Here is a 23,340-nt window from a genome sequence, read left to right on the forward strand (position 1 = left end):
TCAGGCTAGGATTACCAGCCTAGGTGCCCAGACGGTAACGCCAACCGTCCGGGCCAGGCTTATTTTTCTTGACCACAATGTTAAGAATGTAATTTAGATAGCATGTTATTTAAACAGATGCCAGGTACATTGTTTAGTTGGTATCCTATAGTTTCAATGTAAAGATGACATTGAAATACTATTAAATATTCTAATACACTGTCTCTCTGCATTCTATGTTTATGATATTACTGGATTAGAGCGTCTGCTATACCTAAATTGTAAATAGTAAACATGGCCCCGGGTGCATTTGGAGAGTTACAAATGGATACATGAGAATTTTACTGTGTAGTGAGAAACGATGGCCCTGACCCGTGGAAGACATAGCAGTGTGGATGGTACAGGCCTACTGGTGTATGAAGTGCAACATAATGTAATGAGAAGAAATGAGATTAGTGTGTGTGTGTGTGTGTGTGTGTGTGTGTGTGTGTGTGTGTGTGTGTGTGTGTGTGTGTGTGTGTGTGTGTGTGTGTGTGTGTGTGTGTGTGTGTGTGTGTGTGTACATGCATTTTAACACTCCCCTAAGAGAATGTTAAAAAGGACCTAGGTCGATTTAGCTGAGTGAGTGAGAGAGAGAGAGTAGTGTGTGTGTGTGTGTGTGTGTGTGTGTGTGTGTGTGTGTGTGTGTGTGTGTGTGTGTGTGTGTGTGTGTGTGTGTGTGTGTGTGTGTGTGTGTGTGTGTGTGTGTGTGTGTGTGTGTGTGTGTGTGTGTGTGTGAGGTCATGCCTTCATGCCAGACAGTCTCTTTACTGTACGGGCCCACCTTTCTCAATCAAATTATTCTTCCACTCTGTCTGCCACTCTCAGCCTCGCCCGCCGCTGCAGCTCCTGTTGCATCTACTACGCCCCGCCAGAGTCCCACCCACCCTCCGTCCACCCCTCCCGTCAAGTCTGGGAGTACACACCCACCCCCAGTGTGTGTGGGACAGCCACTGGTGCCAGTCACACCAGTCACAGAGGGTGGATACTGTAGCTTACAGGCTAAGGAGACAAATGTGGCTCCCTCAGGGGTGATAGACGGGTCAGGACAGAGGGAAAGGCAGGGGTTTGCGCTTCACAGCATCTGTCTGCACACATGTGAGGGTGTTCGCCTGTGTGTGTGTGTGTGTGTGTGTGTGTGTGTGTGTGTGTGTGTGTGTGTGTGTGTGTGTGTGTGTGTGTGTGTGTGTCTGAGCGCCTGCCAGAACTAGTCATCGATGGGACCCCCAGGGGGTCCGGGGTTGAGGGGACGAGAGGCGACTCACCCAACACCCCTCCCCTGTCATTTCCGGATGGAAAGCAGCGCATACAGCGTTGTCCAACAGCAGGGCTATTCAGCATCCATCTGGCTCCGACACAGAGACAAACTGGAACAGGTGAGTGTCCTGAAAACACCCCAAACACACAGCAACACCACACTCACATTATGTTGCCAAAATGACAAATGACTGTTGTTACAATAGGTTTAGCAGACAAAACATGACTTTGGGTCTTCACCCAGCAAAAGGCAAGACAGTTACTGTCCAAGACAGTTAAAAATTCATCTCAAGTTGCCTATTAATACATGTTGGAAGAGGAGAGCTGAGATTATGGTTTTGTATCTGACTGAGAACACTTGATTTGCATTTGCCGGTATTCATTCATCTTAGTCAGGGACTGTGCCTTGCCTCTGATCAGAGGCACTTTGTGAATTGTAACATTTTGCCACATGAAAATTGTATAACTGGCTTGATGTACTGACCCACTGGCACTTTGGGTAATCACATCATGTCCTGTGTTTGTAAAACTGTCACTGATGTGAAAAACAGCATTCCAGACACCTTAGTGCAGTGGTTCTCAAACTTTTTCATGGAATTCATATGCATTCGGATCCTTATCTGAAAAGATTTTGTGCCAGACCCCATACAAGATTTGTGTAGTTAAAATGTTTCCAAAATATTCCAAATGTTTCAAGAATTTTTTTAAATAGCCGATCTACATAGCCGATCTACAAGCTCACTGTGAGTCATTCTGCAACACGCCGTGAGCTTGTAGATCAGGGTTAAAGTGGTTAAACTGATTCTGATGCTATATTAACACATTTTGTTGGGGACCGTCTGGAACCCCCTCAAGGGCCCCTGGGGTTCCCAGACCCCACTTTGAGAACCACTGCCTTAGTGGACTCAGAAGCACAAGTACTAACATGAACTACTGGAGCTATGGGAAGGAGTACACCGTACATTCACTATCAGAAATACCTAAAATGCAATAATGGCATATGACTCTGCTGTTGTCCTGCAAGGCAATATCCTCATCCATTGGACTCCAATTCATTTAGCATGCTTGTGGCGAGCCAGCCAAGCCACTGGAGGATTGCTGCTATAGCGAAGTGTGCTCCATTGCCTCAGATGAGAATTGATTGCCACTTTGTTCAACACACACACAAAGATTTTATTTTATTTTATCCACACTTTTTAATATTTCAACATTTTAGTTTTTTGATTCAGCTTGAATTTTATTTAAAAATGTGTTTTCTGCCTTATACGGACAGACCCTTTAAGCAACCAATAGTGATTTTCTGTAAATATCTTCTGTACTTTGTGCAATTGTGTGCTGGCCCATGTTCAGTGTCCAAAAACATCCCCTAGAATCTGATGACTATTCTGAACAATTTTGAAAATCGCTCTGGATTTGACTGTGTATGAAGTTGTCCACAAGAACAATATAAGAGCTGGCAGCAGATGGCATGCGCCAGTAAAGTGCTGTGGCTGTGAATGTTCATCCATGAAGAAATCACTCTCCCATCATCAGTTATCTTCCTCAGTTGAGGAATGCCATTCTGCCCAATGTAATTCATGACAGTTTGGTTTCATTTTACACTCTCAAGAGTTAAAGATCTATAGGGTACATTGGTTACCAACTCTCCATCATTTAGCTGGGGTCCACCTGGAACCCCCTCAAGGACCACTGGTGGTCCCCGGACCACTGGTTGAGAACCACTACAGTAAATGGTGAAAGACACCATGGTGGAACAGGCCACGTATAGATGGACTGCTCTGATCTGGACAGACTCGTTGACTAGGCCTTGTGAACAAGGCAGCCACTGGGTTATTTTCCACTGTCTGTAGTACCAACCATCCCTTCCACCATCCCTTTGCCCTCTCACAGTTGGCACAGGGCCGAACCATCTCCCGTGGTGTTGTTCCTGGTCAGCCCTCATCAGCACATATCACAAAGCCTGAACCCTTGGTCATGACACCATGGCAACATAAAAACAGCATTCAACTGTACTGTGTACACATGCTGTTGAGTGTGAAGGTGAAACACTGGGTGTCTGGGTCACCTACCACAGAACAATGCCCTTCACATGTACCCCACAGAGGGACCAGGGCTGGGCTAGTGCATGCAAAAGTGACTACATTGTGATATGGGTACTTGTATTAAATAAGAAATAATAGAAGTCTGCACACTGTAACTTTGCAAGATGCTCCCAGTCAAGGCTGTATTTGTAGAAGACCTTGTGTCGAAACGTTAATCTACAAATAAAGCCTTGACTGGGAGCTTCTTGCAAAGTTACAGTGTGTGGACTTCTATTATTTTTTTATATTAATCCACTGTTGGTCCTGTACCTGCCGTCCAGCAGAAGTGCCAGTTATATTTTTTCTACTTGCATTAAATAATCATATAGCTACATCAATTATACAACAAATAATCTGAGGAATATCTTTAGGATGCAGACCCAGTCATTATAGTAAAACACATAGTCATAAACAGGGATGGTTGAAATAATAGAGATTATAGGTATCAACACACACACACACACACACACACACACACACACACACACACACACACACACACACACACACACACACACACACACACACACACACACACACACACACACACACACACACACACACACACACACACACACACACACACAGTTGTTCCCAAACTTTTTGTACGGGCCCACCTTTCTCAATCAAATTATTCTTCCACTCTGTCTGCCACTCTCAGCCTCGCCCGCCGCTGCAGCTCCTGTTGCATCTACTACGCCCCGCCAGAGTCCCACCCACCCTCCGTCCACCCCTCCCGTCAAGTCTGGGAGTACACACCCACCCCAAAAGAGAAATTTGATGGCTTCCTGGGACCCAAACTAGTGAAGATAGCCGATCTATTGTATTTTTAATGTACATTTTAATGGAATTTATATGAATAATTGTGGGGGAAAAACTAAAAAAGAAATTGAAAATCTTTTGAAATATATATATATTTTAAATAAAAAGTTAAAAAAGGGATATTTACTTGCGAGTCACGACCCATAAAAATGGGTCCGCGACCCACAAATGGGTCCCGAACCATTGGTTCCCAAACAGTGGACTGAAGGCTGTCGGTTAGGCAGTCTGACTGTAGCCACTGCAGCAGCTCCTTAGGGCAGGTTTTAATCAGACTCTTGTGTGGGAGCGGTGGACCATGTACTCTGAGATAATGATCTCTCCAACGGAGAATCAGGAGGGGGTGGGGCAAGGAGGACAGAAATGGACTCCTGCAGAGAACTTAGTAAGAAAAACCCAAAACGAGGGAAGTTTCTATCTAGTGATGAATTCAGAGAGTCAGCAATTTACCATATTCACACGGCAGTCATTTTTCTCTTACATCATATTTGGGTATGAAGTAAGAGAAAAATGGCCACGTATGAATATTTCAAATATTCCTCATGGGCCACCCAACCCCACCCAGGGGTGCTGGCATGGAAAATGACATAGGGGGACCTTAATGTGGGCGTGGTCTGGCGGTGACGTCAGGAAGTCCGCCGTTAGATTAGACAGCAGACTAGTGTACAAAATAATGTAACCAAATGGTGTTTAATTTAAGTACAATAAGCACTTGTGTTATGTGAAATGTGTTGCTATTACAGATATATCTTCAATGCACAATATTGACTTTCTCATCAATTAATATTTATACTTAGATATTCTGTTCAATTGATTGATAGATTTTGTATTGACATTTGACCAAAAAAAAGCATACACATGACCATACAGATGTGATGACAGAATTATCTGTCATATTGTTAGGGATCATTTTGTCTATGAGGATTTGTTAAGATTTGGGAAGTCTAAACAATTGCAGACAAGCAGCTCAAGCTCATGGCTTTAACTTTAATATTATGAGCTTGTCGGCCGGCTATTTTTCCCTCACGGGTCCAATTAGCGTCCAGCTCCACACGGATCTTGGAAACTATTCGGGTCCATCATTTGAAAAGAATCTCTGTACCAACCTGGTCCTAGAACAAATTTCCCCTCCGTTTTTTGACTAATCTACATTTTAACCTAGATCTGATTGGCTCACAGTCTCATGAAGGCTGCCAGCCAGAAACAGTGCCTGCAACTTTCTGAACGGACGCAAATCCCAAATCTGTAATGAATAGGTGGTTGGTTGTGTATTTGTGGTCGTGGATGCCTGTCGACTTGTGTCGTGTGGCTCACGGACGGTGCTCACTCAGACAACTTAGACATTGTAGTGTCTGACACAGAAGTACACGGTCTGATGCTCAGACCGGCCACTGACCCCACCTATATACCTATCATTTAGTATTCTTGGCCAATGCCCTTTGGGAACGATGCCCTTTGGGAACAATGCCCACTGGGAACGAGGCCCATTGGGAACACATTTCCCTTGATTATGCAATAGCTGTTGTACCCTTTGTCAAAGTACTAAGTGCAGGACCCATTATCATAGTACAGTATATGATGATGATCTCTGTATCTGTAACTGTTTGTCTGTGTCCCTTTTATGCCCATATGGTATATGGAGATTCCGTGCACGGCACTCTCTCATGTCCTCAGCTGCGATACGCGTGCCGAGTATGAAGTCGATTGTTTGGGCAGTTCTCGAGATATGCGAAGGTCAGATACACTCACTCACACACACAGATGTAATGAATTTATATAATGAAGTAGACTTCAAAGGACCATATATCCATATATGGGTATAAAAGGGACACAGACAGACAGACAGTATGTCAACAGTTCTGTCATGCTAACTGCGCAATGAACTCAGTGTTGACACCAGCTAAAGACCAGTCCTCAACATGACAAGCAATAGATATCTCTGTGTTACTTCCTCCCTCTGTTTCTGAGTTGCTCAGACAGCAGTGACTCAGGTCAAGCTGCCGTTTGGGAACCAGAAAGTTCCCGGTTTGATCCTCAGCTCCTCCTGGCTTAATGTCAAAGTGTACTTGAGCAAGAAACTAAACCCCAACTGCTCCCCATGTATGATGAAGTAGGGCATTCATTTACAAAACAAACATAAAAAGTTGAAATGTGGAGATACAGTACAAGGTTTCTACCTGACAGCAACAATATGCTGTAAATGATGTACTTGTACCTGTGAGGAGACAGACATGTGAACGCACACAAGGGGAAGATGAAAGGTGTTTTGGTCTCTTTGTATGTTTGATTCTTCCCAGCTACGGTCCTTTTTGTGCCTTTGCCTGCAGTATGCAGGCAAGAGTACGCAGTAAAACCCTAGGTGTTAATTTAACTCAGAGGATATACAAATTGGTTACAAACGCATAAATTAATACAGAGGATTGAGACTGAGGATTTTACCATGTGTTTATACTATACCAGTTCCAAACATAATGGGGATTAAGGACACATAATAGCCTACTGCTGACGTTCAGTTATGTCATCAAATGGAACTATTAATGGGAGCTGTAGAGCTATTTCCTGATTAATTTCTGACGCATGTGTGTGTGTGTGTGTGTGTGTGTGTGTGTGTGTGTGTGTGTGTGTGTGTGTGTGTGTGTGTGTGTGTGTGTGTGTGTGTGTGTGTGTGTGTGTGTGTGTGCGTGTGCGCGTGTGCGTGTGCATGTGAGTGTGCGTGTGCTTGTGCTTGTGCGTGAGTGCATTCGTGCTTGTGTGTGCATGCCGCATGACATGTGCACGCACGCATACATACATACATTTGTGCATACATACATGTGTGCAAGTCTAAAAGTGACACGTACACACTCGTATCGGTTAGCAGACCTCACAGCGCTGCTGGGAGTTCTGCAGCTGCTAAGGAGTCTGCATCACCACACACCAAGTGCCAATGTTTCAGCGCCTCCCCCCCCCCTCCCCGGACTAACTCTCAACGCCAAGCCAATTCCTTCGCTCACTGGCAGATGAGTTTTGCTTCACAGGGCAGGTAAAAGAAGAGGAGGAGAAATGAAGAAGAGGAGTGGGAGGAGGAGGAGGTGCAGGGGCTCCGAACGGGAGCATTGTATTGGATGTTTAGGCAGGATGGGCTGATGCTTATCCATCTATCCCACTGCCACTATCAGAGGGGGAGAAGCGGAGAGCCAGCAGCGCAACCAACACACACACACACACACATCCACATTGAACGAGGCCCATTGGGAACACATTTCCCTTGATTATGCAATAGCTGTTGTACCCTTTGTCAAAGTACTAAGTGCAGGACCCATTATCATAGTACAGTATATGATGATGATCTCTGTATCTGTAACTGTTTGTCTGTGTCCCTTTTATGCCCATATGGTATATGGAGATTCCGTGCACGGCACTCTCTCATGTCCTCAGCTGCGATACGCGTGCCGAGTATGAAGTCGATTGTTTGGGCAGTTCTCGAGATATGCGAAGGTCAGATACACTCACTCACACACACAGATGTAATGAATTTATATAATGAAGTAGACTTCAAAGGACCATATATCCATATATGGGTATAAAAGGGACACAGACAGACAGACAGTATGTCAACAGTTCTGTCATGCTAACTGCGCAATGAACTCAGTGTTGACACCAGCTAAAGACCAGTCCTCAACATGACAAGCAATAGATATCTCTGTGTTACTTCCTCCCTCTGTTTCTGAGTTGCTCAGACAGCAGTGACTCAGGTCAAGCTGCCGTTTGGGAACCAGAAAGTTCCCGGTTTGATCCTCAGCTCCTCCTGGCTTAATGTCAAAGTGTACTTGAGCAAGAAACTAAACCCCAACTGCTCCCCGGGTGCTGTTCAATAGTTGCCCACTGCTCCTAATAGTTACGATGGCAAATACCCCAGCTACAACTAAAGGGGGACACATGTATTATTATTTCTTATTGCATCTACCGCTTTGGCAACATTCACCTCTCTTGGGGCTTTGCTATATTCAAGCAATGCTGTAGTCCCTCTCTCTGAGAGACAGAATGTACGATAGGTTCAATGTGTTTTACTGTACCACCACCATCCTTCATCTCACTGTGCCGGAAGACACACACACACACACACAGGCGCGCATGCACGTCCCATACTCGGACATCGCCTCGGGGTGGTTTCATTTGACTATGTGCAATTGAAGTATATCAGATACTCAACACATGGAGAGTAAATGAAAGCAGATTGCCTGAAAACATCCCAGGTGTGAAGTGTCTAATGCACCCCAACAGGCAGGCAGTGCCAACTGTCTATTGACTCTGGAGGTTATCTGAGGTAACGCTGCCATTGCTAATGAAATACAACAAAGCTGAGTGAGTTTTCCAATCCCCATTACACTCTTGCAGACTATTACAGAGCAAGGAAATTCACACGCAAATACAGACAAGCACATGCCCCCCCCTCTCTCTCTCTCTCTCTCTCTCTCTCTCTCTCTCTCTCTCTCTCTCTCTCTCTCTCTCTCTCTCTCTCTCTCTCTCTCTCTCTCTCTCTCTCTCTCTCTCTCTCTCTCTCTCTCTCTCTCTCTCTCTCTCTCTCTCTCTCTCTCTCTCTCTCTCTCTCTCTCTCTCTCTCTCTCTCTCTCTCTCTCTCTCTCTCTCATAGAGCTATTAGAAAACAAGAGCTGCAGCCCTCAGCAGCAGAATATCGTTGCTGTTGGGTGGAAACCTTGTATGTCCAAAACAGTTCCTTTTGTATTATTATATGAAAATAATCTACAAGATAGATCTGTTATTTGCTATTTTCACTGCTTTAGTGTGACATTCATGTATGATGAAGTAGGGCATTCATTTACAAAACAAACATAAAAAGTTGAAATGTGGAGATACAGTACAAGGTTTCTACCTGACAGCAACAATATGCTGTAAATGATGTACTTGTACCTGTGAGGAGACAGACATGTGAACGCACACAAACATAATGGGGATTAAGGACACATAATAGCCTACTGCTGACGTTCAGTTATGTCATCAAATGGAACTATTAATGGGAGCTGTAGAGCTATTTCCTGATTAATTTCTGACGCATGTGTGTGTGTGTGTGTGTGTGTGTGTGTGTGTGTGTGTGTGTGTGTGTGTGTGTGTGTGTGTGTGTGTGTGTGTGTGTGTGTGTGTGTGTGTGTGTGTGTGTGCGTGTGCGCGTGTGCGTGTGCATGTGAGTGTGCGTGTGCTTGTGCTTGTGCGTGAGTGCATTCGTGCTTGTGTGTGCATGCCGCATGACATGTGCACGCACGCATACATACATACATTTGTGCATACATACATGTGTGCAAGTCTAAAAGTGACACGTACACACTCGTATCGGTTAGCAGACCTCACAGCGCTGCTGGGAGTTCTGCAGCTGCTAAGGAGTCTGCATCACCACACACCAAGTGCCAATGTTTCAGCGCCTCCCCCCCCCCTCCCCGGACTAACTCTCAACGCCAAGCCAATTCCTTCGCTCACTGGCAGATGAGTTTTGCTTCACAGGGCAGGTAAAAGAAGAGGAGGAGAAATGAAGAAGAGGAGTGGGAGGAGGAGGAGGTGCAGGGGCTCCGAACGGGAGCATTGTATTGGATGTTTAGGCAGGATGGGCTGATGCTTATCCATCTATCCCACTGCCACTATCAGAGGGGGAGAAGCGGAGAGCCAGCAGCGCAACCAACACACACACACACACACATCCACATAGTCCGAGGCGGGACAGACCATGTCAGAACACGGGACGTACCTGGAGCTGCAGCCTCAACAACTAATGGGGTGCAAGACATGTGGAACCGTAAGACAGCAGCGGAATGAAGACAGTGGAAGAGTGGAAGCAGCATAGAGGGGCAGGGTTGCTGGGGGAGACGGACAGACAGACAAACAAACAGACAGACAGACAGACAGACAGACAGACAGACCGTCAGACAGACAGACAAACAAACAGACAGACAGACCGTCAGACAGACAGACAGACAGACAGACCGACAGACCGACAGACCGACAGACCGACAGACCGACAGACAGACAGACAGACAGAGGGATGTGACTGAGCTTTAAAGGAGGGTTTTGAGGAGTGCTTCTCTCATGGCGGGGCCAGCCATTCAGGAGGAGAAGAAGAAGGTGAGTTTTCCAAGTTCATCTGTTTTACTCTCTCACTTCATAAACTTCATCTCCTGTACCACACCCTCTGTTTTGTTTTTTTTCACCTGGCTGTAGGTAGTACAGTAGGTGTCTCTGGTGCAACATTGAGCCCATTCATAGGAAAGGCAGTGTGCAAATGCAACCAAAAGGACCCGTACGTACATTTGTACACAATCAGAGTTAAAAATGCTAACACTGAGGATTTTGCTGTGTTGAGCTGCATTAACTTTGTTTGCTAAACAAAGTTTTAAAAGCTTTCTCAGAATGGGACATCACAGGCTCTTCAATTATCTAACGACAATGCAGACGTGGAACTGTTTGCATACAGGTTTACGTGTGATAGGTTGTGTGTGAATAAATATTTGTAATAATCATGCATTTAAAGCAGTGGTTTTCAACCTTTTTCATGCCAAGGACCCCTAAATTGTTATACATTTGGCTGCGGACCACCACTTGAAAATGTTTTGTGCCAGGGACCGCCAAAAGCAAAGATATCAGTTAATTTTTGCTTTAAAAAAATATAAATATTCAAAGATATGCACACTTTTTCAAGGTTTTTCAAAAATAGCAGATCTACAAGCTCATAGCGCGGCACTCGAGCTTGTATAGCTGCTATTTTTGAATAGCCAAAGCTAAGCGGTTAAAATGATTGTGACGCTTATGTTAACTAATTTCGCTGGGGACCCCCTGTTACTCCCTCAAGGACCACTGGTGGTCCCCGGACCACTGGTTGAAAACCACTGATTTAAAGGACAACTTAGTTGTTTTACAACAAGGGTTCTTTTATTAGTTTGTATTAATGATAATAATTAAAAGATGAGTGTTAAAAAAAAACATTTATTGCTTGCTATCGTTATAGCGATTTTTAACTGGGGGGCGGGGGCATTCAGGTAATTGGTAAAAAAAAAAAATTACAAAATAAGCAGGCTATTTTTATATCTGCAAGGCCGAAGGCAGTTCCTCTGCCCGAAGTTTTTCACATCGGCTTGTTATAGTGCCACCAGGAGGCCGATTTTCACAACAAAAAAATATTTATATTACTCCTAAAGATTTTGTCATAAATATTGTCCTAATATCACACAAATCGGTACACATACAGTATCTCTATAGTCATGTGATCAAGACAGATTTGTCAGATTTTTCATATTCCATCCTTATTGGCTGCAGATTGGCTTCCAAAGTTTGCAGGAGTGGCCCGTTTTTTAACAAAGTGCCTCAGATCATGAACGCAGCGTCCGATTTCCGTGAAACTTTATGCACACATCCCCACTAGGCCAATGAAGAAATGCCACCCTACATTTTTCAAATCAGCCTCATGGTGGCACTATAACAGGCAGATTCACGTTTTGGCCTACAACTCTTGAACTGTAGGTCACACAATCAACATATTTTTTTCCCTGGGAAAAAAATCACGGCAATCGGACGCTGCGTTCATGATTTGAGGCATTTTGTACAAAACAGGCCACTCCTGCAGACCTTGGAAGCAAATCTTAGCCAATAAGGATGGAATATGAAAAATCTGACAAATCTGTCTTGATCACATGACTATAGAGTGTAGTCTATACATAGAGTGTATACTGTGTACCGATTTGTGTGATGTTTGGACAAAATTTATAGTAATATCCAAAAATGTGTTTTGCAAAAATCAGCCGATGGCAGAACAGACCGATGTGACAGATTTGGACCCTGCAGAGACAAAAATAGCCGGCTTATTGTGTAAAAAAAAAAATCATTTTTACCAATTACCCGAATGCCCCCCCCCCCCCCCCCCGTTAAAACGATAGAAAGCAATAAATGATTTTTTTCAACTTTCATCTTTTAATTATTATCATTACAAACTAATAAAATAACCCTTGATGTAAAAAAAAAAAAAAAGTTGTCTTTTAAGTTATTTTGCAGTTGAGGAGGGTCTGTTTTTTATTTATTTAAAGTAATACAAATATTTTAAAATATTAAAGATTTTATGTTTGGCAAGTCCATACAAAACTCATCTGTCTGACCTTATCTGGTTCCTTCTGTGTATGCTAAAAGGAAAGGAATAAACTCACCCATATAGTCAATGTATACAGTATAGAACTTCACTACACTGAATGAAAAATTAAGGGGTGAGTGAACCCCGCAGCACAAGTGTAAAGTGCATCTGGCTGACTCCACTCTTTTATCTAACTTTAACTAACCTCCCCTTACATTCTCTAACGTTTAGTGCCAATTAATGACTTTCTTTGCTTCACAGCCAAAATATGTGACAGCTCAGGGTTTCATTTTTCACCGAGTTTCATTCAGTTTCATTTTTCACTGAGTGGAGATGAGAAGGCTACCAGAAACGTTAACGGCAAGTTTTTTGAATACCAAACGTGTCAACAGGGTATTACTTGATCTAGCAAAGAGAATAAAAAAGACTATATGTGATGTTGACAGCTCAACACAGTCCAGCCGTACACAGCTAAACAGCGTAGAGAATGCAATGGTAGGAATCTGTGAACGTAAGCAAAACTAAAATGCCAGGCTGCACTTTTAAAACCTAAGAAATGGACGCCCCTCAGGCTAGATCAGGGGAGTTATCAGTGCTGCATTATAACCTTACCCACAATGCCTTTTTTGGACATCTGACTTGATTAGAGCAACATATATTGATAACACTCGTGCACAACCTCACACACAGTACATTGAGTATTTCCATGTACAGTAGTTTACAAAATCCTTCTGAGCCCAAAGCAGTGGGCTGTAAAAAAGAGCATACATTACAGCACTCCACTTTGTATTTTTGTGGGGTAAAGCTGCAAATCAATTTGTGTTGAGCTGGCAGTGGTGGAAAAAGTACTGAATGTTTTTACTTAAGTAAAAGTATCGATACTGCAATATAGAAATACTCTGTTACAAGTAAAAGTCCGGAATTCAAAATTGACTTGAGTAAAAGTACAAAAGTATTGGCATCTTGTGAAAATAGACGATCTACAAGCTCACAATGCATCGCATCATGACGCATTGTGAGCTTGTAGATCGGCTATTTACAAATGGCCAAAATGTGGGGCTGAAGTGGTTAATGTATGTTTTGTAATAATAATCAAAATCTACAAAATAACTAGTAACTAAAGTTTTCAAATAATTGTGGTCGAGCAAAAGTATAATATTTGCCTCTGAAATGTAGTGGAGTACAAGTAAAAGAACAGAACATTGGAAATACTCCAGTTAAGTAAAAAATAACTCAAAATTATACTTAAGTACAGGGTAAATGTACTTGGTTACTTTACACCAATGTGAGCTGGGGAGCGTTCAACTTGACTTGCCCTCTGCTCTTTGGCATAAAGTAGGACTTGTCAGTCATTTATTGGGTGGACGGTGCTTGGGTCCACAAGGGAGGATTCCTTAGCAGTTTGGCTGTCAAATGAGTTTTTACCATTGAATGGAGATCTGCTGCTGTATCGATTGAGACCCTGGACGTGATCAATGGTATTGGCGGCAGGCATCACAATGTAATGGCCAATGATTTCCTTCTCGTACATTACCTTAAAGTAATTGCATTGTCAATGTCTACCTGCATAGTAGTTCTTTCTTTACAGGACCTCTGTATTTAGTATGAACCTGCTGTATTGCAGAGAAGAAAACAGTCAGGCTGTGTTCGGTAGTAAGTAACAGTAGCCACTGTCAGTCCACTTCCACTAATAAAATGGCACAATTTACTGTGCATGCTTGCGTCCCTGTGTGTGTGTGTGTGTGTGTGTGTGTGTGTGTGTGTGTGTGTGTGTGTGTGTGTGTGTGTGTGTGTGTGCGCGTGCACACGTGCGCATGTGCTTGATTGTACGATGGTTGCCGAAAATAGCCGATCTACTGTGAGCTTGTAAATCAGCTATTTTCTATAAATTAATCATTACTCACCTTTCCAGTCCCCACAGAAATGCATAGCTATCTTTGCCCTGCTGTGTTGCCTTGCTGTGCTGCTGGCGCTGATCTTCTCTGCGGTGGATGTGTGGGGAGATGAAGAGGATGGCATCAACGAGGAGAACTGCAGCACAGACTGTCGGTATGATGAACTGGAACTGCAACTCAAAAAGGCTCTTATTTAGATTGGTCATGCCACCATTTATTATCAGGGAGAGAAATCATCACCTGGCAGCAACCAATGAAATAATGACAGATTTCAGTTGCAGCTGGAAGTCTATCTACACTACCAATTACATCGTCATCCATCCGTACTATTCTATTCCTAGAAAGTTACTTAAATAGTGGATGTGGCTGGTGAATGCCACCACCAGCTATGACTTGCAAATAGAAAAAAGTTTACAGTATCAGCACTACCGGTATATTGCATTGGATTGTCTAACATTCCCACTAATCATTATTATCATAATGACAGTGATCAAAGAAATGTAAGGAACTCTTGATTTTCACCACATAATCTTTAGCATATTTTCAGCATTGTCCTCGTAGAGAACATTCCAGATGACCTCTCCCTCCCTGTGGGCGGTGGATCCCGCCTCCCTCTCTCTGAGGGCTTCCACACGCTGTTAGACCTGGTCAAGCACTCTATTGAGCTGGTGTCACCCGTCTGGGACCTCAACTCCTGGGACCAGGAAACATGGCCTAACACTGCAAAACAGGTACAGTAGAATGTCAGAGCCCTGTGCCTCATAACAGAGACTGGACTTTCTTAGGCCCAATTTATACATCATGGCATGATGGATTCGCTCACCGAAGGTCCTCATCGCAACACACTGCGTTGAAAATCTGTTATTTTCGGCGAGCGACACCATGGTGGAACGAAGTGGGAATCAGTGGTGCAAGTGTAGAGAAAAATAGCATGACTTCTCTGCAATACAACAGAAGGAATGACTTCCCAGTTCCCACTAATATCATACTGCAGCTACATCACTCTCTTCCTCAGGGCCAACTCTTGTTCCAGAGACTGCTCAGCCTGAATTCTCGTGGGCTTAAACTGAAAATTGCCACCAGCCTGACTAATTCTACTGAACTGAGGACCTTGGCAGACCATGGTGAGTGACTCTATCAGCAACACAGCTTATATTTTAGCCTATATGATCAAACCAAAGGTTGCCATGATTACTAAATCCCAACATGCAATGCAGTTATTAATGGCATACTGCAGACCAGCACAATATGTTGTTTTTTCCCCGTTCATCAGTAATCTGATTAGTCACAAAGCAAAGAGATGCCGTTTCCCCATCCCTCCATCCCACAGCATGAGCTTTAACATCTTCCCACACAGCCTAACATCTCCAAGGTCAAACATCATGAATGTGCATGAATGTTCTTCCCTGTCAAAGCCTATGCCTCGAAGGCCGCCAGCCTCTATCCTCTGCAGTCCATCAGGCAGTCCAAGGCCAATTTCTCTCTCCCTCTGTCTGTCTGTCTGTCTGTCTCTCTCTCTCTCTCTCCCTCCCTCAGGAGCAGAGGTTCGTTTTGTGAATATGACAGTCTTGACCAGAGGCAAACTGCATTCCTCATTTTGGATAGTGGATCGGAAGCATCTTTACATCGGCAGTGCTACTATGGATTGGCGCTCCTTTTCCAAGGTACCATCTGAGTATAACTGAACTGTTATAACTAAAAGCACATACTGTATGTTATCACCTGGCTGTAGTAAGGAGTATTAATACACAATGCAAAAACAATTTAAGACATTGCAGACATAATCTATTCTAGTTACTTCACCTATACTGAGTTTGAGCCTTGTTAGAATTAAATGTAGTTAATTTAGACACTTCAGCTCAGGATGAACCATTTACCATTTATTGCAATGATATTACATTCAGTTTGATGGTGTGACTCTGCTCATGTGATATTACAGATTACCTGCGCAAGCATGACACAGATCTGAAACACAAACCCCCCGAGCAGAGCATGAAATACAGTTATTACATGAACATAACATTGAACCTTCAATACATATCATAGCACAATCCACAGAATCATCCTATTACCAATAAGAACTAAATGCCACAGGGAGGAGGCCGGGGAGGTGGAGGAATTTTGACACTGACAGCTGCACAACGGCTTTGACAGCTAAGCATGTAGAATGAACAGTGAACATAGGGGCTGCTTAAATGAACCGCCTGAGTTGCACTGTGGGAATGAGGACGTGAGTGAGTTGGCTTGTAGCGAATGAGAATGACGTGAGGTTGATCGTACTGACTTGTGGGAGTACGTATGAATTAGCTTGTTAACAAATGAATGGGGGGTCCGGGGAGAGTGAGCAAGTATGTAAACCTCCTGCCTTCCGTGCTTACATGAGCTATTGCTGCGCTGAATTTGGCCCAGGAACAATATGGCTTGTGTTGAGCCTCTGAAAAACATGAACCTTTTCTCTTTTCATTCAGCATTTAATTTACAATAGACTGTAGAATGTAGGACAAGTGAGCATTAGCAGAGTGTAGCCATAGCTTGAAGTGATTACCTGGCACTTTTCATGCCTCAGTGCTGCCTAGAGGTAGACCTACTGTTGAGTGTAATTAACAAAGGAGCCAAGAGGGGAATGCACACACACACACACACACACACACACACACACACACACACACACACACACACACACACACACACACACACACACACACACACACACACACACACACACACACACACACACACACACACACACACACACACACACACACACAGAGCTAGGCAGAACCGCAGCAGCTGACACAAATCCCAGTCAACAGTAAATAAATCAATTAAATAGTGTTCCTAAAGAAAAATAAATCTCAGTCATGGACAACATTTTTATAAACACAAACAAATGGCCAAAAGGGGGAGGGGGGAGTTTCCAATGTCTTCTCTACTTGCCTGCTCCTGAAATTCTGCTTGTAAAACTGTTCCCTATCATATTGCAATCCAACATTTATCCAGCAAATGCGCGCTTGCTCATGCATCTTCCTCTTCACTCCAGAGGAAGGAGCTGGGGGTGATGGTATTCAATTGTAGCTGCCTGGCTCTGGACCTTCACAGAGTCTTTTCATTCTACTGGCAGCTGCATCACAGAGACTACATTCCCTCCATCTGGTCCAAGAGAGTCACAGCCCTCTATGGCAAAGAGGATGCCCTGGAGCTGCAACTCAATGCAGCGCAGGCAACTGCTTATCTGTCTGTGAGTGTTATGTACACTAATGCATGTCAGACTACAAGCTAAGCTTGTAGATTGGCTATTTTCTGTAATTTGGAGGGAAATACTAGCAGACCTGGTCTGGGGGTTTCAGGGGCGTCAATTGGGTATGGCAAGGCAGATGCCATACCTTGGCTCCAGAAAAAAGAAAAAAATGATTATTATTACTATTTTAATCATGAAGAGTAGCCTAATGCAGGTGTAAGACCATTGTGTTTGTATTGTGTTATAGGTATAATGCATAGTTTTCTATGCATTTGGGGGGTTTTGGGGGGTTTGACCCCCTGGATAGGTGTCCCTTATTTTAATCTCTGGGAGTTGGCAACCCTAACCTTGCCATACCTTAGCTTTTGCTGAACTGACGCCACTGGGGGGTTTCATGGCTGCTGTTAGAGATAGTACTCAAGGCTAAGAGAACACAGCCTCAGTAATCTCAATAATACACATGCCATTGCCTTTGTCTGAATCCAACTGCTTGTCTGGGTTTATTAGCTACAACATAGATGGAGTTCCCAAATCCAAAGCTAGAGACTACACTTCATACTAATTATAGCATCGGTTTTCTGATTTCTGACAAACTTTCCTCATAAAGCACAAAACTCGAAACTTCAAAGATGCTTCAATTTACTAAAAACGCCCACGGCTGGGGCAATTAACTGTGCTTATGTCGTGCTGAGTAAAAGTCTTGACTTTGAAAACCTCTAAGTTGACAGTAATAAATCTTACTACCCTCACAGCGACGAGATGTTTATCAGTTGCATAGGGAACATTCATCATTCTCTAGGAAGTAATGGAGCCACACTGTGATGGGCTGAGGGCAACCCCAACCTGCTCATGTGCCACAGTTCTGACAATGATGCATGGATGAGAAAAACAAACAGAAAAACTGAATCCAGGAAGTCTTTCTTGATATTTGTCCTTAAGAAGTGCTGACAACCATAAAAATAAAAAAAATATGAAATAATATTGTGAATATATTTGAGCATAATCAGCATATGCAATCAAGGCTATCTTTTTTTAATTGAAAATCTGTCTTGATACATTTACGACTTTAACCCTGGCATCCCAATTTTAGGCATGTCATTATAGGCAAAAATAACAATTTCTCTGAAATATATTTGTGGTCAAGTGGTTAGGGCCTGATAAACCAATAATCACTCCACCCAACACATAAGATCAACCAATAGAGGGCACTAAAACAGTAGCATGTGCCCTGTACATACATGCCAAAGAAATGTGAATCTACATTACACTAAGGCCAAATAACAATAAGTGATTTTTCTTTCCGATTTTTTCATCCCGCGATTTTGTAACCCTTATTTTTTCACCCGGTACCAATTTTTTAAGTGATCCTGGGCACTACACTCCCTTCACCAGCCTAGGGAGGCCAGGGCCGAGCTCATGCCTCCTTCAATGCATGAGAGCCAACTGACCTTCTTGTCACCTGACAGGGGAGAGTTTCCCCGTAGGACGTACAGTAGCGCGTGGAAGGAACACGTTATTCCAACCAGTTCCCTTCCCCTCCATCAGGCGCCCCGGCTGTCATGGGGGAGGCGGTCTAGCGACCAGGATTACGACATGTTTTTGTGAGGGTATTAACTACCCTGAGAGACACGGGGAGAACATGCAAACTCCACACAGATTAAGGCCCTTTTGCCAACCCCACCTAGGGTATGGGTGCTGATGACGCAGAGGAGAAGACACGCCCCCAGTGCCAACAGCGTCCCGGGTGGGAATCGAACCCAGGACCTTCTAGCTGTGAGGCAACAGCGCTAATAAGTGATTTTTTTAAGCAAAAGAAGAAAACACACAAAAAGATTATATACACACATATATATATATATATATATATATATATATATATATATATATATATATATATATATATATAAAGACTCCATGGAGCTCAAGTGTAGATAAACAGATCTCAGTTTTGCAATTAATTAGCTGATTTACTGCAGAATTACCTAATAATAGGGCACCGCTGGCCTAGCAGTTAAGGCGCATACCATAGGCTCTAATGCCAGTGAGTTGCGGGTTCGATTCCCAAGCCCGATAACCTTTGTTGCGCGTCACTCCCCGTCTCTCTCTCTCTACTGACTACTCTCCATAAAGGCAGAAAATCAGAAGTAAGGATATCCAAACGTTCCGGAACCAAGTATATTACAGTAAGCTCAAGTGAGTGAGTGTAAATTGTTGAAATATAAAAACACTAAATATGGATTGATCATTGTTGTCACTGGACATTTGATGTAAATACATTTTAAGGTAGCAAATATTACAGTTTTCAGAATAGCTTCTAACTACTGGGATATGAGCACATAGAGTATCAAAGGATATTAGAGAAATGACAGGCGTTTAATATGACAATCCAAAATGTTTTTTGCTGGATCTTTCTTAGCCTTTCGCCACCTCTTATAAAGTTAGGTTTGACTTAAGGACAACAGCTTTCAAGGAGGAGGGGCTCCCATGTCCCACTTGATTGTAATGATCAGCTAGAAGATAATTTGATTTTTTTATACCATTAGCAATAGCAGTTCTATGCTCCCAAAGTCTGTCTTTACATCTCCTGTTTGTTCTCCCCACATGAATATGGAGATTTGCCTCCTCATTACTTGCTTCATCCTTTTCCAAACTCTTACGACCTCATTCAAAATGTTTTTAACATTTTGGAGAATATTATGGATGGAGAATAAACTGAAAAAAAAACAAATGTTCTATTTGCATTGTGAAGAATGGTTTGTTGTCCCAAAAAGAAAGAAAGAAAGAAAGAAAAATCAATTTAAAAAAAAACACTGAATGTACAGTATGAAATTCTGCAATGCTAAACTTCATGCAGGCTGTGCCTTTTAAAGCTTGAAGTCATGCATCTTCTTTGCAGGCCTCCCCTGACCTCTTCTGCTCTAAAGATCGTACCAGAGATGTGGATGCCATCCATCAAGTCATTCAGAGTGCAAAGACATTCGTCTACATATCTGTCACAGACTACCTCCCACTAGTCAACAGGAGCCTACGAGGGACCTTGGTAACAAGGTAGAGCTCTTGTAACCATCAAACAAGAACTAATGACTTTATGACATTTAACCACTTAAACCATCTATTCTTAGTGAAACGGATCTGAGTTGCAAACGCGTTGTGAGCTTGTAGATCATCTATTTTGTATTTTGTTGTTCCATCGTCAGCTGTCTAGTCCATTTACCTTTCAGTTTACACTGACATTCAGCTGTTACTCTACACTGTAATGTATCTGAGGTCTGGTAACAGGGTCTGTCTACAGATACTGGTCCCCCATTGATGAAGCGATCAGAGAAGCTGTGGTACTGAGAGGAGTCAGAGTTCGTTTGCTTATAACCATCTGGAAGCAAACCCACCCACTCACACTTAACTTTGTGACCTCCCTCAAATCTCTGTGCATGAAGCTGGCCAACTGCTCACTGGAAGTGGTGAGTGTAAAGCCAAACTAACTCACCCAACATTTATTATGATTATGATTATCATCGTTGTTGTTATTAATATTTTCTTTTTCTTTTTTTAAACAGTATAGTTTCTGATTTACACTGAACCTTTGGGCTTTTAAACGTTAAATAAAACAGATAATATTTTATTTAACGTTTTATTTAAACGTTAAATAAAACATACTGTAGCTTACAGTTTACAGTTTAGGCATTTAGCAGACGCTCTTAATCCAGAGTGACTTACAGTAAGCAAGGGCACATGATAATACATCATAATACATAAAATGCATAAATGCATAATAAAGCTTACTACAGTACACAAGTTATTTGTAATTCTTCAGCTGTTCTTTTTTTTTTTTTTACATAAATACAAATTCACTTTTGCAGAGGTTTTTTGGTCAGAAAAAGCATAAAGATGACAATCAATATGGACTTAACCACAACAAGTACGTGGTGACCGACAATGCTCTGTACATTGGTAAGTGAATGTAATTTGTTTACAAGTAATTCCGCATTGGGAATATTCATTCATATAAATATTTAATACTTGCTTTTGTTTTCCCACAGGAAACCATAATTGGGTGGGGAGCGACTTTGCCACTAATGCAGGAGTTGGACTGGTTATCAAGATGAAGCCGAACATGAATGAGACGGAGGTCACAGTACTGGAGCAAATCACGGCTGCTTTTCAGAGGGACTGGAGATCACCTTATGCAAAGAACATACAAGAATACAAAGACCATGTGGCTAAATACAGACATTTACAACAAGCACGAGTTGAAGTCAAACGAATACTAAGAGACCTATCTCTAACTTAGATCGTCTTTCAATACCATCACTCATAAGACAATGGATTTTTACAAAACTTGCATATCATAGTTATAACTCTGAGTACATTAAATTAAAGCTGAGATTGTAGTGTTCTTATTTGGCTACTGGCTTTCACCACCATCGGGCAATGCTGTAGGAAAAAAGCAATGTTCAGACCAAGATTTTCATTCAAGCCATAGATGTATTCAACAGGTGCACAGGCGTGGATTTAAGGTCATGACTTGTGTTTGGTTTGGTTTCTAGAATTGAAAAGACATCAAATCTCATATTACCCTTCCATTTTCACAAAACACATTGGAAAACTAAATCAAGAGAAAACATTCATCAGGCGACCCGATAGCCAAATGGTTAGGGTGCTTATCACATTTAAACACACCCTGACAGAGTGATCAGTGGCTGTGGTGTATTTCCTCTGCTCTCTGTCAGTGTCCGCATTTCCTATCTCTCTCTTCACTCTGTCTATCTATTCTACATAAAGCATGCCAAAAGAAAAATCTTTAAAATAAAATAGCAAATAGGCGCTCGGGAGGGAAGCTGGTCGGGGAGTGTCATATTTCTCACTGCACAAGAGGCTGGGGCGGTACCCGTCAACGGGGAATGTTGAATGGGAGGAATAGGATGGAGGTGCTCCCTGAGGGGCCTCCTCACTAGCAAGTGAGCCAGTAGGGTACCATAGACCATATTCACACGGCGGCCATGTTTCTATGAAGTCAATGAAAGTAGCCACCCCGGGTGGCGGCACTTTCAATGTTAAATTCCAATATGGCCACCGTGTGAATATGGTCTATAGCAGTGGAAACAGAGAAATGCATGGGGAGGACTTAATTGACATAATAATTGACTAAATTGGTAGAAAAAGCAATAATTGGCCATTCTAAATTAACGGAAAAAAAGAGAGAGAAAGCAATCACCATGGAAATATGTTACCAAATTAGGATAACTAAATATAACTGCAATAATCAAGAAATCTTGGATCATTTAAGATGCACACAAATCCTCAAAAGGAAGCAATGTGGGAGCACATTGCTGTAGAGCGGTGATTTAATATGAGTGAGAGAAGAGGCATGTGGAGCAATGTAAAGAGAGTGGTGACAAGCCTGTTCACTCCAATGGACCTTGATTTTATTTTTTGATCAGCCATGGCAGATCGTGGAGACCCAAAAGTTTCAGGAAGTTAGCCGTAAACACTAGTAGGTTCAGCACAGTAGAGTTGCGGCAGAATGGACGGTTTATGATCTACTTTTAACCACTTGTCTTTAACCCTATATAAAGTTTAGTAGAGTCTACAAGCTCACAATCATATCGTATCACACATTTTCGGTGAATGTTCTCCTCAGAATAGGGACACTAGGGTTCAAGTAAATGTTTAAAGAATCAATTTGAATATTATCAACAAACTGAATCACTTTAACACTAGACAGGCATCCTACCCGGGCACCACTCAAGTCAGGAACAATGCTAGTCGGTAAAACATGCCCACCCATTTGGCGAAGCGGTACAAACGTGACACGAAGCTCTGCTTTACCACACAGCCGACGGGTCGCGTTGGCCAATCAGGGAAGCCAGTGCCCATATCCCTCCCAAACACACAGATATTCGGTCTGTCCTCCGCAGACCTGCGGACAGA

At 42.8% G+C, this 23,340-nt stretch overlaps 1 protein-coding gene across 1 annotated transcript; it reads left to right on the forward strand.

Moving 5' to 3' along the window:
- Window positions 1-340: 340 nt before the first annotated feature.
- pld5 (phospholipase D family member 5) lies at window positions 341-21,788 on the forward strand (the record flags this gene model as incomplete). Its single annotated transcript, XM_084071029.1, has 12 exons — window positions 341-377; window positions 847-1,060; window positions 1,319-1,394; window positions 14,192-14,328; window positions 14,722-14,905; window positions 15,190-15,298; window positions 15,711-15,838; window positions 17,215-17,412; window positions 20,309-20,460; window positions 20,705-20,870; window positions 21,270-21,360; window positions 21,450-21,788. The coding sequence occupies 12 exons, from the start codon at window positions 341-343 to the stop codon at window positions 21,698-21,700; spliced, it is 1,743 nt and encodes a 580-aa protein (XP_083927155.1). The 3' UTR covers window positions 21,701-21,788.
- Between the last annotated feature and the right edge of the window lie 1,552 nt (window positions 21,789-23,340).

The sequence above is a fragment of the Gymnoscopelus microlampas genome (genome assembly GCF_963454915.1).
Source record: "Gymnoscopelus microlampas genome assembly, chromosome: 2".
NCBI lineage: Eukaryota > Metazoa > Chordata > Actinopteri > Myctophiformes > Myctophidae > Gymnoscopelus > Gymnoscopelus microlampas.